The sequence below is a fragment of the Podarcis filfolensis genome (assembly GCF_964270895.1).
Source record: "Podarcis filfolensis genome assembly, chromosome: 3".
In the NCBI taxonomy this organism is placed as follows: Eukaryota; Metazoa; Chordata; class Lepidosauria; order Squamata; family Lacertidae; genus Podarcis; species Podarcis filfolensis.
Genome location: NC_139606.1, coordinates 47,482,138 through 47,502,805, shown reverse-complemented (window position 1 = coordinate 47,502,805; position 20,668 = coordinate 47,482,138). Strand labels below are relative to the sequence as shown.

General features: G+C 45.2%; 1 protein-coding gene across 6 annotated transcripts; it reads right to left on the bottom strand.

The window, feature by feature from the left end:
* Nucleotides 1-307: 307 nt before the first annotated feature.
* POU3F2 (POU class 3 homeobox 2) lies at nucleotides 308-20,148 on the bottom strand. 6 transcript variants are annotated; one of them, XR_014546294.1, is made up of 2 exons: nucleotides 15,169-20,148; nucleotides 308-1,430 (listed from the first exon to the last, which is right to left on the bottom strand). XR_014546294.1 is itself a non-coding variant. In XM_083606228.1 (2 exons), the coding sequence occupies exons 1-2, from the start codon at nucleotides 20,030-20,032 to the stop codon at nucleotides 1,356-1,358; spliced, it is 1,356 nt and encodes a 451-aa protein (XP_083462354.1). In that variant the 5' UTR covers nucleotides 20,033-20,148; the 3' UTR covers nucleotides 308-1,355. The 6 variants fall into 6 exon arrangements, 4 of the variants coding, with proteins under 4 accessions (XP_083462354.1, XP_083462356.1, XP_083462355.1 ...); XR_014546295.1 differs by having other exon boundaries at nucleotides 308-1,426; nucleotides 18,500-20,148; XM_083606228.1 differs by having other exon boundaries at nucleotides 18,752-20,148.
* Nucleotides 20,149-20,668: the final 520 nt, after the last annotated feature.

Genomic DNA, 20,668 nt, shown 5'->3' with positions numbered 1-20,668 from the left:
TGCATGTCCTCCCCTTTGTGGGAGGATTAAGGCTAAATGTGTTATAGAAACATTTGGCACAACTAAACTGAGATGTAAATTGCTGTGTAGTACAAACCTAAGGACTCTACTTACCCTACGGTGAAGCAATCATCAAACTCTTCCATATGGCGCAGTTGATGCTAATATTTGCGCTGGTCTTAGCACATGATTAGGCCCGCCTGTAACATTTCTTTGCCACCCAAGGCTTATATGGATTCTAGAACAGTCTTTCACGTGTGTGTAAGATAGCATGTTGATCCATATCAAGAATAAGTGATACCATAAAGAAAGGTGATATCTTTTTATTGGACAAATTTCTGAAGTTCAAGAGGGTCCCATTAAAAAGAAGAAGAAGAGTCGGCATCTTTTTGGCCATTATACATTTCACATTTTCCGATGCCTCCTTCAGGACAGATGGCATCACCTTGAACACTTATACTGGTTAATCCAGAGCAGTTTCAGAGCACACCATACATTTCCATGGAAATTTATTATCTCGAAAAAGTTGTCCCCAACTTCAGAGGCCAGCCACAGTTAGCCTCTAGCGAATCACCTTTGCCTACTGACATTGCTTTAGAAATAGGTTTGTAGCTACATGGTGGCAGATGTGCCCTTGCCTCTTTCTGCAGCAACCAGGCGAGAAAAAAATGGTGATTTGTACACATAAGCTCAGTGAACATAGGAAACACTTCAAGAATTGAATGGGTCATAGCCCTTTGAGCAATTACTTTAGGGTGGCTCCACATAATTCAATTGGATTCTTCGGGGCGGGCGGGGGGAGGTATTTGGAGGAGCCCGTGTGTTTTCTAGGTGTCACCAACTTGCGATTGTTCAAGGAAATGTATTTTAGAGTATTAAAAATTGTTTAGATGTCTGCTGGTAGTTTGTCTTCTTTGTGGAAGATTTCATTAGGTGTTGGCTGCTTAACTGTTTAATAGTTCTTAGCTGAAAGTGCATTCCTGCCAAGTTCTTGTTATAAGAGCTTTAGGAAAGTGGAGCCAGAAATGATAGCGATCCTGCTTTATGAGCAGCATTTCCCCCTACTGTGTCTTAAACAGGAATGATTCACTCCATGGAGAAAACTGTACACCACCACTACCAGCAGTAACAACAATGAAAGAGAAAGAGAGAGAGAGATAAAGACATGATGTGGTGAGCAAAAACCCCACATAATCCAGAACCACCCCAGAGATAATAATAATAATAATAATAATATGAGAAAGCTAAAGCCCATTAGGGCTAGTTGAATAGATAGGGGAGCATGTGGAATTTGGATGCCTTGTGAAGGGAAGGCCGCATTCTTCTATCCGACTATCAAGCAAGTTGTTCCGTAATTAAAGGCAGCTTTGAAGCAACGTTGTCAGGGGGTGGTTGGAAGGGAGGGGAAGAGCATCTCCCCAGTCTTCTTCCTGTAACAAGAAGGAAGAAACACAGGCTGCCTCTGAACCTTCATATGCTGCCAAAGATTTCCAACAAAGAGCATGTTTGTGAGAGGTTTGTTTTTTTAAAAGAAAACAAAAACATGTACCCCATCAAGAGAAAGACAGACATACTGGCTGGCTAGGTACGCAATCATCAAACCACTTACACCAAAGTATCCCTGTGAAATCTGTGAGCCCATTCCTAGGACGAATGGTATAAGAACAGCAGCAATTAGGTGCATGTTTAGTCATGTAGATTTGAGCATGTGTCTGTATTGGAAACACTTGTGTGTGTATATGTGTGCACACTGATACACACATGCGTTATACTTCTTTGCTTATATCCAAAATGCTGGATGTATTTCACACACATATTGTGTTGTGTAAGCCGTGTTGGAAAAAATGTAGAGCGGGATATAATTTATTAATAAAAATAAAAATAATAAAAATAAATTATTTAAATAATCGCCACCACAAGATGAAAATACTCGGGCCAGTATTTTCATCTCTGTTTTACTGATGGTGAGCTGAGTCTGAATCACAGCAATTCGCCTAAGACAACTCTGAAGCTGTGTCTTGAACAGAAGGCATCTTTGCTTATAGCTTATGCTCTTATCCATCATGCTGCAGCTGCTAGATGAATGTGAATAAGTAACATCCAATATGTGCATAATGTGTACATTACTGGGATAAAATGGGAACTACCCAGAGAAAATGGCTAAAGTCAGAAAAGGCTTGGTTCTCCTTAGACCATATATGGTATACGTAAAGATTCTCTAAAGAAAAAAAACGGTACAGGTGAAGAGCGTGCCCATTACTTTGAAGGGTGCAGACAGACATACACATAGTGTGTGCTATTTGGTGAGCTGGGTAGGGTTCCAATCTACTGCTGTCGTACTGTATCTCAGATATAACAGACATTTTTTAAAAAAACTTTTTTTTCCCCAGAGGGCGGACTTAAACACTGGGTTTTTTTTAAAAAAGTGATTTCTCCTGGCCCCGAGTTTGTGTCTGAGCGTGTTCATACGCATATGAAGAAGACAGCATAGGTGATAAGAGAGCTACATTTCGCCAATCCTGAAAACAAAGTCAACATTTCTGGGCACCTTCCTGATTATCAAGACAAGAAGGATAAGCATCACAACTTGAAACGGGCGTTTCTGTGCTTAGAAAATCTGTTTCACGCCAATTCTGAATCCTAAATTATCTGGGTAACACCCCCACCTTTTCATCCTGTGAACTCGTCCATTCTTAATGTATTTTTAAACACAGATTGCATAATACAGTGAAGTCATCATAAGTGATATGGAGAACAGGAAAATAGGAGGACACACACACAATTTATGTGTGAAGTTTTTTTAAAGAACCTGGAGCTGTTTCTGATGCAAACATTTGTGATCTTTGTTGAATCTGGGAGGCTTGCTGTGCAATCCTAGGCATATTTACTCTGAAGAAAGTTCCAGTATGTCTAGTGGGGTTTGCTTTAAAGTAAGTGTGCGTAGGATTGCAGCCTTAGATTCTGATTACTGCAGCTCTCATTTGAACTGTACTGAATCTTGATAGAGATTGTAGCAATTTTCAAGGGTGGTAGAATTAGAATATCTCTCCAAAAAGAAGTAGTGGAACAAAGCATGCACGATCCGAGATAAGTGAATATCAGTGCAGCAAATGCCTCATCATGGAAATGAGAGCAAACTTGGATTTAAAAAATAGATTAGACTATAAATATCAACATAGGGACATGCCACTTGAAAATTCTTATTTAAGTTGAAACCTAGACAGCTGTTGTTCATATCCTACATCAACCTCCCTAAGGCGACAACTCAGTCTCATATGCCAAAGGAGCATCAACACATCTCAAAGGCTACAATATTCTTTTTAAGCTACACCAACTGGAAAGTCACTACAACAGTTCTTTTGCTGGATGAGGATCAGGGAAGGATTTTTGGGAGCTGTAAAATGATAGAAATAGCTACTGTGGGACAGGCACACACAGCTCCTATTTCGGGGACTTGATTGTTTCAAGGCAGTACTTCAGCCTCTGCTGATCCCCAGGTATCAACTTTGTGGACAGGTATCATTGCAGAGATGTGGGTGGCGCTGTGGTCTAAACCACTGAGCCTTGGGCTTGCAGATCAAAAGGTCGGCGGTTCAAATTCCCGCGACATGGTGAGCTCCCGTTGCTCGGTCCCAGCTCCTGCCAACCTAGCAGTTTGAAAGCATGGCAAAAGTGCAAGTAGATTAATAGGTACCACTCTGGCGGGAAGGTAAATGGTGTTTCTGTGCACTGCTCTGGTGTCAGTGTTCCATTGCGCTAGAAGCGGCTTAGTCATGCTGGCCACATGACCCGGAAAAACTGTTTGTGGAAGCGGACAAACGCCAGCTGCCTCGGCCTGTATAGCGAGATAAGCGCTGCAACCCCAGAGTTGTTGGCAACTGGACTTAATGGTCAGGGGTCCCTTTACCTTTTTTATCATTGCAGAGCAGCTGAGTGAGGTTGTGGCGGCTAGAATACCAGAAGCTGCTTTGTGGAGGTATGCAGAGGCTGAGAAGAAAAGGAAACACATGCTGGGAAACTGGCTTGAGCTCCGATTCATGCATCAGGAACACTGATTGCGGAATGACCCAACACCAATACTCTTCCTGACTCCGCTGCAGACAGCGGAACAGCAAACTCGCCTATCTACTGTGCACGCTATGTGATATGCAAACTTGGATGAATAGTAACTTCTCCCACTGCTGGTTTAGAAGATTGGGGCAAACTACCTAATAGGTAACACAAGGCATAGGAGAATTCCCACACCTGCTTGCACCGCACAGCTTTCTGTGCTTAATGTATGTATGATTTCAAGGGTTGGTTTGTCTGACTACCTGAAAAAATGCTATCTGCAAGTGAGCTCTATTTAGAAATGGGCACACATCTGCTGTGTATGTTTCTGCCTTACGTTGTGAGTACATTGTGCTTTCGTAGGGCATATCTGCTGTCAGGTTCAGACATAGCTGCCTTGGATAAACTTCAGCATTAAAAAATGGGATATAACTTATTTAAGTAAACTACAAAATCCCTACATGGAATCAGCATCCATACAGGAAATTGTACAACCCTGATAGGTGAATCATAGCACATGTAGAAATGACTGCATGCAGGCATTGTGTGTACAAGCTGAAGCACAACTGACTGCCAACTATGGCTTCTTAGGGCACATAGGATCATGCATCATACTTCAGAAATAGGATCTGAATTACACTTCTCTGTGGGCATTTGGTGATGTGTAAAATGGTGCCATGAAAGCCTGAACATTACTATAAAGGCTTTTGCATATTTTCCTATATTGCCTGTTAAAGTAGCTAGTCTGGTTCCGTCCAAATGTTTTAGACTACAACTTCCACCATAGTCATGCTGGCAGGGGCTGATTGGAGTTGTGGTCCAAAACATCTGGAAAGAACCCAGCTGACGAAGGTTGTCTTGTGTCATTAACACGTGCAGCCATAAAACAAAGAGCTGTGCTATGCAATCTTATCTATCCTTACTCTGATTTTTTTTTTTTTTTTTTTGTATTTAACAAAATCGATATGCTGCTTGATTGTAGGTGAAAACTCTAAGTGGTCTATAATAAATTATTTCAAAACAAGTCCTGTTGTATTAAATGGTCAGCATATGTAGGATTGAAACCTTAACAGGGGAAATGATTGTTTGCTGTTGCAGGCCCAAATACATCGCATGACCCACCAATGTGTGGCAGGGCTCGATGCTGGGACATATTAAGTTTAAAAAAAAAGTGTATAAAAGTGATCCAGAATATGAGTTGAGGAACATTGCCCTCACCACTGAATAACTGCAGACAGTTTCTATATCTACCTTGAACAAATGCATAATTAACTTATGGAATCTGCTGCCGCAATATGTAGTGATGATCTCTGGCTTAGGCAGCTTTCCTATACAGGATAAGACTGTCAACAGTTTCAACAGCTATTAGTTAGGATAACTAAATGGAACATTCCTCTTCAGAGCCAGTATACCTCTGAATAATACCATTTGCAGGCACCCAGCAACAGTAACAGTTTGGGTTTTGGGGTGGGGGGTGGGGATGGCAATTCTGGAAGTATCTGTCTGGTCCACGCTGCAAAGAGGATGCTTGCCTTGCTGAACCCTGGTCCAATCCAGCACAGGTTTTTCTCTTGTTGTTAAGGGGTGGGGAGCTTTCAGATTTGAGAGTATTTCTAGATATAAATGAGACCCAGTTTGAAAGAAAGAAGAAGGGAAAGGCACTGCATTGCGAAGGCTTCCACTGGAAGACTTTGGCCCAGATTCTAACACCCACTGCAGAAAGCTATAGGGATGAAAATCAGAAGAGCTCTGTTTTGAAAAGCAATATACCTTCCAGCCAATGTCACGATTTTGAATTACAAATGTGTGGGAATGCAAAGGCGAAAACAAAAAGAAGCTAAGAACTACTACATCTCTGAAAGCATTTTGAATTTGGACTTAAAAACAAAACAAAAACAACCTTTGACCTTGCTGGCTGTATTTTAAAATTATACCAGATTTATAGGCAATTCAAATGAAACCAAAGAACTGAACCAATATCCTGCCCCGCTGCAATGTGAACTATGGAGGATACATATGGCCTTAAAACAACAACAGAAATCCCTGATCTGTTCCAGATCTGTGGAGAGAAGCAAGAAATAAACAAGAGAAGGTGATGACGGGAGGGAGACGCTCTCCCCTCCCCCCCTTCTTTTTTAAAACCACCTCATGTTTCTTCTCCTTTTAACCTTTCTGCTACAGGCTGGCTTCAGACATGAGCGGGCTTGTCTTGAAAAGCGATTATTCAAACCGACATATCCTAATCGGCAAGTTTATTTCCGAACTGGACAAGGCGCGGGAGGTTAGACGCCTGGATATATATATATATATTCTCTCCCCCCGCCCTCTCGGCCGCTGCCTCTGTTTGTTACAGCAAGTTACGCTCGTGTCCGCTGTGGGGCGCCCGAGTTCCACTCTTTTATTTCCCTGCAGTTAAGGAAGAGAAGAGCGCTCCCAGAACAGATGCTGTAGTGAAGAGAAAGAGGGGAGGGGGGCGTGAATCAAAAGGATGGGGAGGGGGGTGGGGAGAAAGAGGGCAGGGACGGGGTGTTGGGGGGGGAGGGAAGAGAGGCTTTATTCTCTAATACACTCGCTGGGGAGACTTTGTTACAAAACAGATTCATGCGAGAAGGGCAGGCGGGCTGTGTTGTACAATGAACTCCCCAGGGAAGGATAAATCCAGGGACGCAGAGAATGGTTATGGCAGAGAGGGGCATTTGGCTGGCTCAAAGCCTCCCACCCGCCCCTTCCTCCCGCCCTCGTCCTTTCCAGGCACTCTCCCGCTCGCGATTCTGCTGGAGGAATATTTGATCTCCTCTGGAAAGTAGCCGCCAGACGGGCAAGCCACCCCAGCCGAATTCTCCCTTCCCTGCAACCCGGGGCCTCGCCTTGGCCGTCCTCTTCCCCTCGGCTGGGCTGCAACGACTTCTACAAGGCCATCCCGCCCCCCACCCCTTTTTGCCTGGCGCTGCAAGCCTCTGGATCCCTTTCAGCGCAAACCCTCCCCTCTGTCTCCCTCCGCTCCCTCTCTTTGTGGGCCCGGTGGGATGAATGGGGAGGGTGGGGGTGGACCAGAAGCTGAGAGCATGTGGCTTGAGCTTCTCAAACCGTGGAGGGTCCACCTGGCTTTCAAAGCAACCAAGAGCTGCAGAATAAACCCCAAGCAGGCCCGAGCAAGCTTGAAAGGGAGTTCTCAGAGAACTCAAGGCTCCAGCCGCCTCCACACGCCTTCTCCTCCTCAGCCAAAGCCTCACAAAGGAGCTTAGGCGGGTGGTTTTTCCTGGTGTGCATTAAACACACGCACGCACGCACACACTCACATTCACGGCCGCTTATCCCTCACCTTTAGGTACAATCAGCGAAAGTGGGGGGGGGTCAGTTTTTCATTAGGCTTCCCAGCTGATGGAAGGGATGGGGGTGAGGCGGGTGGGCACGCTTGTAAGACACATGAGCAACTGGGTGATCTGCAAAAGTCAATCAGGAACTCTCTCCCTTTGCTCCACTGTAGAGAGGCGATGTAAGGGACAGAGAGTTAGCTAAAGTCTGGGTATGAGAAACACATCTACAAGATCGTTGCAAATCCACAGTTTTAAGAACTGTTGGAAGCACGAGCGGGCTAAGGAGAACATTTTTACTCGCCTAACCGCAAGCGCTTCTTTCAGGCAAGTTCCCCCAAGGTGGAGGTGGATGTAAGAATCAGCCGGATTTCCCAGGAAAAAGACAGACGAACACAGAAGGAAAGAATGTTTCTGCTGAATGAGAAGTATAAGCTTCGCAACAGTCCTGTTTTAAGAGAACCCTGTATTCGGCTGGTTAGTTAGACAACAAATTCATGCCTCCTCCGCAAAGACATTTTTCAACGCTGCTCATTTAAAAAAGAAAAACAGGGAAAGAAGAAATATATTTTAAAAATGTAAAATCTCTTTCCCAGACTCGGCTGTTGGCTTTTTTTGTGGGGGGGGGGGGCGGGAGAGAGAGAGAGAGATGCATGGGCAGGGAGAAGTCTCAAACAGGATTAAGAATTTAATTATAAGTCCCCTATAGATGTAACACGTTTAATGAACTGATATCAGATAATAATCACATTCATTTCAAGCTTATGAAACAGATTTCCAGAAATATATATACTTAAGATAGCTCTTTCTAAAGTGAGCGTTACAATAGCTGAGAGGAGAGGAGAGACCTTGGGGAGGGGAGCAGGTAGGAGAAGCTGCAGATCGTTGGTCTGGAGGTTGGTTGAAATAATAATAATAATAATAATAATAATAATAATAATAATAATAATAATAATAATGCAGAGGGATGGGACACGCACATACTATCTCTCTTGAGACTAGACTCCGTATCCTTAAACATTCTACTGTATTCTGATGTCTCCTAAGGTTCTTTATGAATTTGGCCCATAATGTGATGCATTTTGAAGGCGTAAATGGAAGTAGTAAGAGAACCTGCTCACAGAGAGCGGTTTCCTTTTTTCCAAAAGGACTAGCACGAATCCATGCCTCCTCAAATCAAATCGAAACCATTGCAATGCCCTAATTAGAGCAATTAGAATAATAAGGCTGCCTATATGTGGTAAGACAATGTGTACAAACAACTTTATTTAATGTATACTGCTAATCAGCGGTGCGTGCGTGCTTGAATGCTTTAGTGTAATAAAACTCACCCTCGTCCGCCCAAACAATCAAATACAAATTAGTTTAATGATTGTGCCTGCTTGAATGTCTTCGAAATCCACAGGCGGAGGGAAATAAATAGCACCATCCTTGTTTGTGCGTCTCCCCTACTGACCAAGGAGCTGGTGCCTCCGTGGACTTGGCAATGAATGACTGGAGGAGCCATGAATGAAGCGAGCAGGGACGGGCAATTAATGAATGAGACGGGCTGCCGAAAACTTTCGCTTAGAAGTTCCTTGGGCCGGCTAGACTTGGAAACCAAGCCTGGAGGGTGGGGAGAGGCTGGGCCAGAATGGGTCTGTTCTCTTGGCAGGGGCGCGAGGGGGATAAAAGAAAGATCTGCAATCGGGTGCACACTTTCTGGGGAGTAAGTGCCACTGAATAACATGGGACTGGCTTCGCAGTAAACTGGCAACAAGACCAGACTCGACCGTCGAGTCACTGGCAGGCGGACGTTGCATTAGGAATTTAGGAGACAATTTCTTTCCGGCCACAAAAGCCCAGCGATGCCTACACTTGTTTCTCCCTTGGTCCTAGATCCTGGCAACCAGTGGGCGCCCTCCACTCTCCTTCGCATGATTCAGTGCAGTTTTAGATCTAGCCAGTTCCTCGGGGTTGGCGCAAAAACAGTGATAAGGGCGACAACACGGTTATCGTGCACATTCTTGGCGCTCAAGACTGCAATCCCAAGCATACCTACTCGACAGTAAGGACCAGTGGCCCAAAACGCATTAATTAAAACATGGCCTGATTTTTAAGTTGGTCCTCTGTATTCACCCAGCGAGATCTGTGGGACGACCTATAACTCCCACCCCTTTTGCTGGTATCCTGCTAAATCCAGCAGTCAAGGCAAAGTATTTGGATGTCTACCACCCAAAAATGGATTCAGAGGAGTAGCAATTCAAAGAGTATTTACTTAGCAGTCATGTCCGTAAGAATCCACGAGAGTCGCTTTCTAGTAGAATTCCCAATCCCATATTAGAATTCCAAATCCCACATTTATTACGTTAATAATTTTACTTCCCAATAAGTTTATGGGTCCAGGCGTCAGTTTTAACAGCTTTGCAGAAAAGAGTTCTGAAAGTATTTTTGAAAGACCCATTTCCACTCGTCTAGTCTTCATTGACTGACATTCAAGTTAAATTCGAAAGATATTTGCTTGGTACTACTAACTAGAGACATTAAGATGCCTATGGTGGTCTCATACACAAGAGCAGAGGTGTTTTGTTTATTGGCGATGCCATTAATAAACTCGTTGGGAGCTCAACAACGTCTTCCCTGTTCAGAACTGCTAGTTAGCCTACGATGAGGAACTAGTTTCAAGACAGTGTTCAAAAACTATTCCCACGCGGGAGAAAGAAAGGAGGCCATGACATTTTAAGAGGTCCCCTTTAGAGATCTCCTTCACGATCCTTTCAGCTATTCCGCTTTTCTTTTCTTTTTTTAAGGCATAATTTCTTTGCTCACTTATTTCTCCCTATGGTTTTATGTTTCAGCTTTTCGCTTTGGCAAAACACATTACTCAAATGTGGCACCATATGAAGCTAGCTAAAACTCCAGATATTAGACACGCATTTGCTGAAAGAAATTCCCTTTGCAATTCAATGGTTTGTTTTTGCTCCCCCCCCTTTGCAAGTGGAGAACAGGGTGTCAGAAGATAAAATACAATCATTCTGAAAGACTTAGGAGTTCCGTAAGGATAGGTGAATCCTGCAAGGATGCCAATATAAGCAAAAGAAGCTGTTGCAAATCGACCTTTATCGTTCTAAGATACCCAGAGTGTATGGAAATCACCATGGTTTGCTGATTTGTGGCCGAGCCAGCACTGAGCTGGAATGTAACATAACAAATAAACGGCCAATAGACTTTAATGTTATTTACAGTGATATTCCAGTTCTAAATTAGACAGAAATTCCATTGATTTAAAAAACCCTTTCTTTTCCAGCTGTGGCTTCGATCCAAGCCCTGTTTACTGTAATGGGACTTTCCCTGAAAAAGTGGGTTGAATCGCCAGTTACATTAATAGGAATTTAATTTTTTTAACGGTTTCTTGATACTTAAGTATCAAGCATATTTTTTAAAATCATATAAAGAATAAGCTGTCAAGCTAAAGTATTTTTTTTTAAGTGTGCTACAGACAGGGTGATTGTGGGTTTTTAAACATAAACATCTGCACACGTGTGTGTATTCGACCTTCAAGCTGGTTCACAAGCAGCCGAGTGCTATTCTGCTGGCGTTTGATCCAGCTGCTTAATTCTGTCTGAAGCATATTATTCTCTCAACTGTATCAACTCTCACCACAGAACTTTGTTTCCAATAAAAATGTGCTTTGCAGCAGGATTCTACGCATGTTTATTTGTAAATGACTCCTACTGGGTTCAGTGAGATTTATTTCATTCATGGGATTTTAAATCCTGCATCTTAAACCTGATTTTCATAGAATTTGCATGTGATTGTAGTATTTCTGCCCGATACTATGCATTTTCCCTAGAAGTAAAGCCCTACTGCGTTCAATGGGGCTTACACTCAAGTAAGGAGTGTAGTCTTAAAAATTCGAACACAATCTAGGGATTGAGAAACAAACTAAAATGCGGCCATTGTTACCTGCCCAGGAATGAGAAGCCTCTATCTTCCTCAAGCCTGCATTTAATTGCAAATTATGTTCATTTCAGTGCAGTCCTAAGGGTTTTATTTTTTATTTAATTATTAGATTTATATACCGCCCTTTATCCAAGATCTCCGGGCGCTTCACACGAAGTAGGACCCATTGATCTCAATGGGACTTATATCCAGAAAAATATGGATTTGACTGCAGCCTTTATACTGAAATGCCATGGCATTCTCCTTGCCTGGGTGATTTGTCATCGCTTGAGACATAATTACAGTATCCTGTTTAAAACTTTAAAATAAAAATATAAAATTCTGCATTCATAAAGGATATTTTACAAGGAAGTTGTTTCCTCCAGTAATATGCAGTTAACTTACTGTTGTATGGTACACATAATGTAGCATACACACACCTGCTAACTCTGAGTTATCACTTTCGTTAACGCTTTGGTGTCTGCCACATTTGACAAGTGAAAGTTACACCCTCGCTCCAAAATCCCCTCGTTCGCTTCCTGCAATCTTCCCCAGTTTCAAGATCCGTATCTATACCGCGTAACCTTTCTACTTTTACCAGGTGGGTAAAAGGCTGCAGTCCTAAGCATACCTTCCAGGAAGTAAAACCCTGGAGCTCTGTGGGTCGTACTTCCAAAGAAGCAAGTCTAAGATCCGAGCGGGGTGGGGAATTGTATTGAAAGACGCTGAATAAAGTTTAAGAAAAGAGGCGGGTTTCTATTTGTCTGTGAGATGGCCTTTCTGTTCTCTTGTATTCAGAGAGGTCAGAGCAAATCCAATAGGATTTAGCTGAAAAATTCAAGTCAGGCTAGGAAGTTTAGAAACGGTGAGCCGTTTTTGTTGTTGTTGTTGTTATTCTTATTCTAAAGTTGTGCCAAATTATTGCCAATATTCTAGCCTTCCAGGATTTATAGGTAAGTCAGAACCAGCAAATGGGAGAGGGGGCAGGAGGCAAGCAGCGGTAAGCGTCCGCGATGCTTTCGACTCCGGATCGCAAGCAAATGAAGTGGGAGTATTTTTGACGGCAAGGAAGCTGAAATCCGCATGGAATGACAAGCAAGCAAATTGGCTTAATTAGTTTGTGGATCGAGGTGGTCAGTAGTCAGAAACAGGCTGCCTCCATACAAAGGCCTCGTGGGGGAAAAAAACCCTTTCTTTTTTAAAAAAATCTGCAACGTTTACATATGCATTTATCACATGGCCCAGAAAACGTAAACATCAACCGTGGAACTTAGAGAAAGAAAGAAAGAAAGAAAGAAAGAAAGAAAGAAAGAAAGAAAGGAAGGAAAAGGAAGGAAGGACCATCTTGACGGAAAAGTTTCTCATTTGAACAACTAAAAACACTAGAATAAAAGAAACACTGGGAGAACATCTCCTTTTTTCTGCTATCCAAAAGAAAAGAAAGCAAAATATAAATACATCTCTTGTTCGCCACTACTCCTAGCACCTCCTTATTAGGCAAGGCATTGAAGCCAAACTGAAGCTCCGTCGAAGAATGAATCGATTTTCAACTATTATTGTTTGTAGAAAAGATTGTTATCACTGCAACTTCCCCATGCCTCTCTTTATTCAGATAAACTCTCTTCCTCTCTCTCAAGCCACTTTTGAAATTAGGATTTCAATCCCAAACACTGGGCCTTCTCGTCCACAGTTTGGTACCAGATCTAACATCCTCGCGTCTCTGTCAATTCCTGCAAGAGATGAGGGCATGGCCTTATTTTGCTATTGTCTAGAGATGCTCAGAAGCTGTTCAGAAGCGTCGCTCACACCTTGACTAGCACCCAATACTTCCCACCGCTCTCCTGGTATTTATTGCTATTACTGGGACACCAGCTCCTCTTTCCACAAAACCCTGGTAACAGTCTTTTAGGAGGGGAGGGGGGAGCACAAAAGCAGAAAGTAACAACAGGACTTCCCTTGTTGACAGTTAATACAAGGTGACGGTGAAAGGGAACCTCGACGGTACCTGACCAGTTTCCTTCTCCTCGATTAAAGATATGCCCCTCAATATCCCTAATGCTAAATCCTTGGTTGAAGCGCCCTGGGTGAGCTCCTCTCCCAAAGTAGTTTCTCTCTGTCCCAACGCTGTAACCATCACCCAGCAGTTCTATCAATATAGGCAGGAGGCTCAAATTCTTTAGCGGGGGAGGAAGGGAAAGGCTTCTTTCCAAACTAATCCTCCTTTCAGATATGAAAGCCAGGTGCTCAACTAAAAATCACACCTGGCCCAACCAAGCGTCGCGCACGTGATCCCACCACCACTCCAAACGCACACACAAACTCGGGCGGCGCGCGCGCGCGCAGGGGGAAGAAGCAAAAGATTCCATTTCCAAGACCATTGAAATGTCCTGCAGAGGGCAGATGCTGCCCAGCTTTCCACTCCTCAAACAACCCCCCCCTCCACTATTAAAAAAAAATACAGACAATTCAGCGAGCTATTGACCAAGGGACATTCAATCTATACCCAGCTTAAACATTTTACCCATCAGCATATCTGCGGTCACAGAACACTCCTTCTTTCTGTCACTTCGTTTCCAGACTATTGATAAGATCATTTAGCTGAATCTGTTTGGGACGCGTGTAATATTGACTAGGAGTTAGAAAAGATGATTAAATCTAATAAGCCTGGAAACTATCGTTAAAAGGGGAAAGGCGGTGGTGGGAAGACTTAGGGCGGAGTGGCTGTGGCGTTGGTGGAGTTTTCTTCCAAAAACGCAAGAAACTAGGCAAGAAGGTGTTAGTATCCAAAACATGCTAACGCTGAAGATGCCATTCCCAGGAAATGGGCTATTGACGGGGATAGCACCCAGTAACCTAGTCATGTCCACAAGGACCTAAACCGAAGCTCCACAGATATGTATAGCGGGATTATAGCCGCCCCCTATAATGTTGTTCGTGTGCACACACTTTAGCAATCTGAACCACACCCAGCTTGGGCGAAAGCAATTTGATTTGAGCTGGCGTGCAATCTATCCAGTCTATGCATTCCTTAGTTGGAAAGTCCAGGTTCCATTGGAACTAAACTTCCAGTTCCTGTATTCACTTTCCTGAGGGTAAAGTTCCATTGATTTCAAAGGAACTCACCTCCAAGAGACAACCTTTAGGGCCGCGGGTCCAGTTAGATTATAGCACTTCAGCTGAGCTGTTCCTCAGTTGGGGATCTGGCTGCATCTCTATTGTAGAACCTACATTGCAGCGTAGCGATTACTTCAAAAAATAGTTTATTTGTTACTTGAAAGAACGAAAGCGTCGCATAGCCCACGGAAGCCTTTCAAATGTCTAAAGAAGAACTGGCAATCTACCTGACAAAACTTTGATTTGCAAGGAGACAAAATGCACATGGCTAAGCAAGACTGACTAAGGAAGTCCAAGATAAACAACCGCATGTTTAGCGTTAAAAGAGCTTGATTAAAAATAGTAACAATGCCCTGTTCCTTTAAAAACAAAACACTTAGGCGTTGGGCTGTAGTTATCCATCCACCGTGGCGATAGTGCTGCAGTGAATCCCATGGACTGCAATGGGAAATCAACGAGCCTACTCTAGAGAAAGTGGTTTGCCCTTCAACTTAATATAGTCTTGGTGGTTTGAATGGAACTTTTTACTGCCAAGTAAGTGTAAGAGCTTATGATCGCAGCCCAAAGCGGCACACGCTACATCGAAAACCCCAGCCCAGCGATTGACAATGAGAACATGTAGATGCTTAGATTTTGTGTAGCTCCAGCCAGCTATATATATCTTCGCACACGCGTTCCAAGAGAAACTGGTTCCCAGAGCATCAAAATATACACACTGCTGTAGCTTCCAGCATTAAAGGCCGAACCTTGGAAAGACAATTGTGCCTACCTAACAGTGTTCCTTCCCGGCCCACTTTCCTCCTGCACTCTACCAGCTGCCAGAATTATACCAGCGAAATCTGTCAATAGATTAGGCATACATTTTATTCCAAAATGTCATGGAGTAAGAAGGAAGGACAGAGAATGCAAGGCAATAGAAAGGCTAGATTCTATTTCTTCCCACATATTTCCCATTTCCAAAGAACTATGTCGCCACTCTCAGTACTATTTCTTTCTTTCTTTTTTTTAAAGGGAAATAAAAGATATGCCAAGAACTCGAACAAACTATAAAGGTCTTGTGTATTTCTGTTTTATGTAGATAATAAAATATTACTTTAACATAAATATATAAGGATCTCTGCGCTTTTATTTTTCCCCACAAGCACATCCAAATGTACCAAAAAACAAAGTATTTCTTTAAAGAGACTGAACCAAAAAAAAAATATTACATCCCATATAGATTTTGTTTGTTTGTTCACCTACTCATTTAAAGCTACAGAAAAAACAGTTTCCAGAACCTGTTTGCTTTAAAAGAAATAAATATACATTGAGGCAGCCCACTTAAAAATGATATGAAAATATTTCCCTGGGTAGCATTAAAAAAAAGGAAAAAAAGAAAAATAGACAAAGAAAACATTTAAACTATTTCTGCATTTCAAAGGACAAATATTAAACATATATACAGAGTGGTAAGGTTTGTGTGGTAACTTTGTTTTAAAATTTTAAGTAAACTTATTGGAGGGTTTAGAGGATCTGCTTCCCCCAAACTCCTTCTTTTGACCTTACCCAGATATTAATAAGTGTCACTGCCCCCCCATTTTGCCACTTCCACTGCCCCAACCTGAATATTTTTAAAGAAGTTTGTCCCCATACAATAATCAACAGCAGCTCAATACCATTAAAGAGAAACCAGTGTTCATATAGTTTTTTAAAGGGGGGGAACACTGTTGCAAAAATAGAATAAAGGCCCAATGAATAGGCTTCTCAGAAAGCTGTATTTGTCTTCTCAAGGGGAAGTGGGGAGGGGGAAAAAATCTGATGCCAGACGCTGGCGCTTAGAAAAACAGTTGAAGAATATAGTATTATTAAATCCCACCTACTTCCTCCAATGTTTATCTGCAAGTTTCTCTGAGAGAATATTTCATTGGCCTCAGAATTCTCAAACACTCCACTAGGCAAACTTTGTAAATATTATTTTTTAAAAAGTTATACAGACCACCCCCTTTTTGTGCTGAGTAGATGTTTCAAAATATGAATATGTCACTCTCACAGTTTCATGGGTTACCCCCTCCCCCTTTGCCCCAATATAGAATATAATATACAATTTCAACTTCCCCTTCCTGTCTTCCCTCTCTAGAGCCTTTTGCTTTTTGGAAAGTTAACCATTTTCTACCAAGCAAAATGCAGCTATTAAATGACTAACACAAAGGGGACAGGAAAAAGACAAATTGAAAAATGGCATTTTGGTTGCTTTGTTTTCCCTTCATTTGGCTCCCTTTGGAGAAAAGAGAAAAGGCCGACAAAGTTAAACCGGTCCTTTTCATGCCACATGTTATGCTGAAGTCTCAAGAAAGGACGTGGGATGGATCTAAAATGTGAGAATAAACCTTAAAGAGAAATTCACCCAGCTGCATGTGGCCACAACTCCCACATACTGACCACTGAAAACCAAGTACAGTACTTGGATTTTTAAAGCAATCCCCATAGAAACATTTACTTGGAAATAAGTCCCATTGATTACAATGGGGGAAATCCTGGCTACCTTCTTAGTCTTAACCTCACTGATTTCAATGGGTTTAATCATTGCTTAAAATTCCTCCACTCTCTTGTCCAGAGCGTACTTCATACAATCCCACATCTTTGCTGAAGTAAGTTGGAAACCTCCCATTGAGATGAATGGGACTGCAGTTCTTAGTCCGCTTACATTAAATCCTGATTTTTTTCAGCACATGATGTGAAAGCAAATCCCACCTAAAGTGGGTGTCACTCTGGAACTGAGTGTTATCTTCTCCCAAATGGAAATGATGCATCTCAAGATCACAGCCCAGAGCTGCAACCTTGAGCACCTTTGCTTAGATCAGTGGAACTTACTTCCAAGTGACGATCTTAAGGATCAGAATGAATGTTCTTGAGCTGAATTTCTACCCCCACCCCATTCCAAATTTAAAAGCAGATGTCAGCATAGGGCAGGGGCAGCGCTGGACCAGTCATACAGAGAACTTTCTGTACAGGATCTGTGAAGCTAAGCATTAGTCTCTCTTTCTCTCTCTTTCTCCCATCTGACACTCCACCCCCCCAAAAAAAACTTGTTAGTTTCTTTCAAAGTGCCACTTTCTGCTGGAAAAGCATGAATGGGTCTCTCTCTCTCTCTCTCTCTCTCTCTCTCACACACACACACTTATAATCTTATTTCTGCGAGTTTCTAATTCTTCACGTCCCTTCCCCCAATCCTGCCCCCTTCTCCGTTTCACTCACTCATTCACACAAACACCTACCTTGCCTTGCATCTGGGAAAAAAATACATATCCACAGCCACATTTCTCTGTGTGGGAAGTGGCAGTTGGTTCTTCCCCCACCTCCTTCTCGTCTCTGTCCTTTTCTTAACGCTTCCCCTCAAGATCTACTTAACCCTAAGGAGAGCCCAGCTTCCCCCACTCCGGAGGTTAAGGATGGCAGAAAAAACAAATTAAACATGACCTCCGCCGAAGGCTGACTCCAAAACTTCGCGTCCAACAACACAAAGAGGAAAGGCAAAGGCTTACACGGATTTTTGTACATTGTCCCACCGCTGGCCAGCAAACACATACACACATAGAGCAAAATGCAAGTCACCTCCAGACAGAGGCAGGAAAGGGAGAGATCTGTAAACTTCTGTTTCCTTGCAGTGCAAATTCAGACGGTTTCCTCTCTCTCTCTCACTCTCTCTTTACAAGAACGGCATAACCCTTCTAATGACACCTGCCTACCACATTTGCCTTTGTATCCGCGCCCCCCACCCCCAGCTAAAGCAACCCAACCTAAAGCGCTCTGCAGAGCATCGAAGCAGCATCTTCCCTGCTTTCCTTCTAGGCGCCTTTGGCGAAGATCCCACCAAGTATTTAACGGGCAAGGCCCCCTGCTACAAAAGGCCGGCCGGCTTTCGCCTATACCCAGAGGGGGGGAAGGTTTTGTGCAGCGCCTTGACATTTGCAATGGGGCGTCTCTCTTATCTGCCTGCGCCTGGATGCAAGGAAGAGAGAGAGAGAGAAAGAGAGAGCGGGGGAGAGGTGGAAGGGGCAAACATGCACTCGCTTCTCTGACACACACATCCATATACTCACTGCACTTCATTGCCTGGTTACTCGCCTGTAAAGGTCAGAAACACACCATTCATTACACACTTTGCTACCGTTTCAAGGATAGTTCAGTGCATTCGCCTTCCTTCCTTTTTTTGTTTTGTCTGCTTTTTTTTTTTAAAGGGGAATAGGGAGAAAACAATCGAAAGAGTTGGAGGAGTAAGGGGTTCGAGGGAAGGGGCCAGGCTCGGCCCCCCCAGTTCCCCCCTGCTCCTCCTCCCCCGCCGACGGCGGAGTTCACTGCACAGGAGTCTGTACCCCGTGGTGTGGCGGCGGCGTGTCCCTGCTGGCCCCATACACGTCCTCGGCTCCCGGCAGAGTCCCTCCCGGGGGAGTCATGCGTTTCTCTTTCTGTCTCCTGTTACAAAACCACACGCGGACCACCTCTTTCTCGAGCTGGAGGCTGTCCGCCAGCGAGGTGATCTCCTGGGCGGAAGGCTTGGGGCACTTGAGGAAATGGCTCTCGAGGGCGCCCTTGACGCTCACCTCGATGGAGGTGCGCTTTTTCCGCTTGCGCCCCTGCGCCGCGATCTTGTCTATGCTGGTGGGGCTGCCCGACGACGAGTCCGCCTCCTCCAGCCACTTGTTCAACAAAGGCTTCAACTTGCACATGTTCTTGAAGCTCAGCTGCAGGGCCTCGAACCTGCAGATGGTCGTCTGCGAGAAGACGTTGCCGTAGAGCGTGCCCAAGGCCAAGCCCACGTCCGCTTGGGTAAATCCCAGTTTGATCCGCCGCTGCTTGAACTGCTTGGCGAACTGCTCCAGGTCGTCCGAGGTCGGCGTGTCCTCGTCCGAGTGCGCCTCGTGGTGGTGGTGCGGGTGGTGGTGTTGCTGCTGCTGCTGCTGCTGCCCGTGCGGGTGCTGCTGCTGCGGCTGCTGCTGGGGGAGGTGGTCGGGGTGGTGAGGGGGCTGCTGCTGCTGCTGCTGCGGCTCCTCGTGGGCGTCCCGCAGGCCGTGGTGGTGCATGCCCGGCTGCCCGGAGCCCAGCATGCCGTTGACCGTGAAGCCCGGCGGCTGCGAGTACAGGAGCCCGCCCTGGCCGCCGCCGTTGGACGAGGCCATGCCGGGCGGCAGGTGAGCCGCGCCGCCAGTCCTCCACGCCACGGCCGCGGCCACGGCGGCGTGGTGGCTCCCGGCGTGGTGCACCAGGTGCGGCGGTCTGCCTTGCTGCTGCTGCTGCTGCTGCTGGTGATGCTGCTGCTGCAGCTCGTCCCCCCGGCCGCTGGCCTGCACCACCGAGGGCTTGATGTCCTGCTGGCCCAGCGGGCTGGTGGACCAGGGCGAGTCCCCTCCGCCGCCGCCGCCGCCGCCGCCGCCTCCGCCGCCTCCCCCTCCGCCGCCGCCGTGGGACAGCGCCGTGATCCACTGGTGAGCGTGGCTGAGCGGGTGCCCGTTGCTCTGCAGCGCGTAGTCCGCCTGCACCAGCGCCTGGGCGTCCCTGTAGCCGGCGCCCGGCTGCATGCTCCCCGGCGGCTCGGCGTGCACCATGGGCGAGCTGGAGGTGAGCAGGCTGTAGTGGTTAGACGCTGTGGTCGCCATGACTCTCCGAGCCGGACTGAGGGCTCCGCTTAAAGGAGCCGCGCATTTGACAGCTACTTTTTCGCCTCGGGCTCCTCTCGCCGCTCGCTTCCCCCGCAAGTCCGCTTGGCAGAGCCCACTGCAAAGGCACGCGTCCCCGCTCCTCCCTCCCTCCGGCCCCCATTGGCTCCCTGCGCTTTGATTTACGTGGAGACCTCTAGCAACCGGCGCAGGGGGAGCCTCCCATTGGCCCCGGCCCTGGCGCTGACACCACGCCCCCCGCACAGCCTCCCTCTCGCTCGCTTTGTAATCAAACTCGGAGCAGGGAGAGAGGGAAGGAAGGAAGGGGGAAGGAACAGAAAAGAAGTGGCGGCGGGGGCGGGGAAGAGACACAAACACACACACGGAAGAAAGGGAATAATAATGATGATGATGATGATGATGATGATGATGATGATGAAAAGTGTAGCTCCTCTGCTTGTAGCCACATGGGCTGAGTCCGGATAACGGGGGCTGTGTGTGAGACCCGATGATGCTCACCTCCTCTGTAAAACAGCAAGAACAACTGCAACAAGAAGAAGACACATAGGAAAACCACCTTTGTCTATGTTTACTGGAAAAGCAAGTAGGTCACAAACTGACCCTAGGCGCGCCGTG

What these genes read in the sequence shown, in the direction of transcription:
- POU3F2 (XM_083606228.1), bottom strand. Translation starts at nt 20,032, where the DNA reads ATGGCGACCACAGCGTCTAACCACTACAGCCTGCTCACCTCCAGCTCG. An exon ending in CGCCGCCGCCACACCACGGG is followed by an intron (nt 1,431 to 18,751) that starts GTACAGACTCCT and finishes TTCTTGTTACAG; the next exon opens with GAAGAAGACTGGGGAGATGC.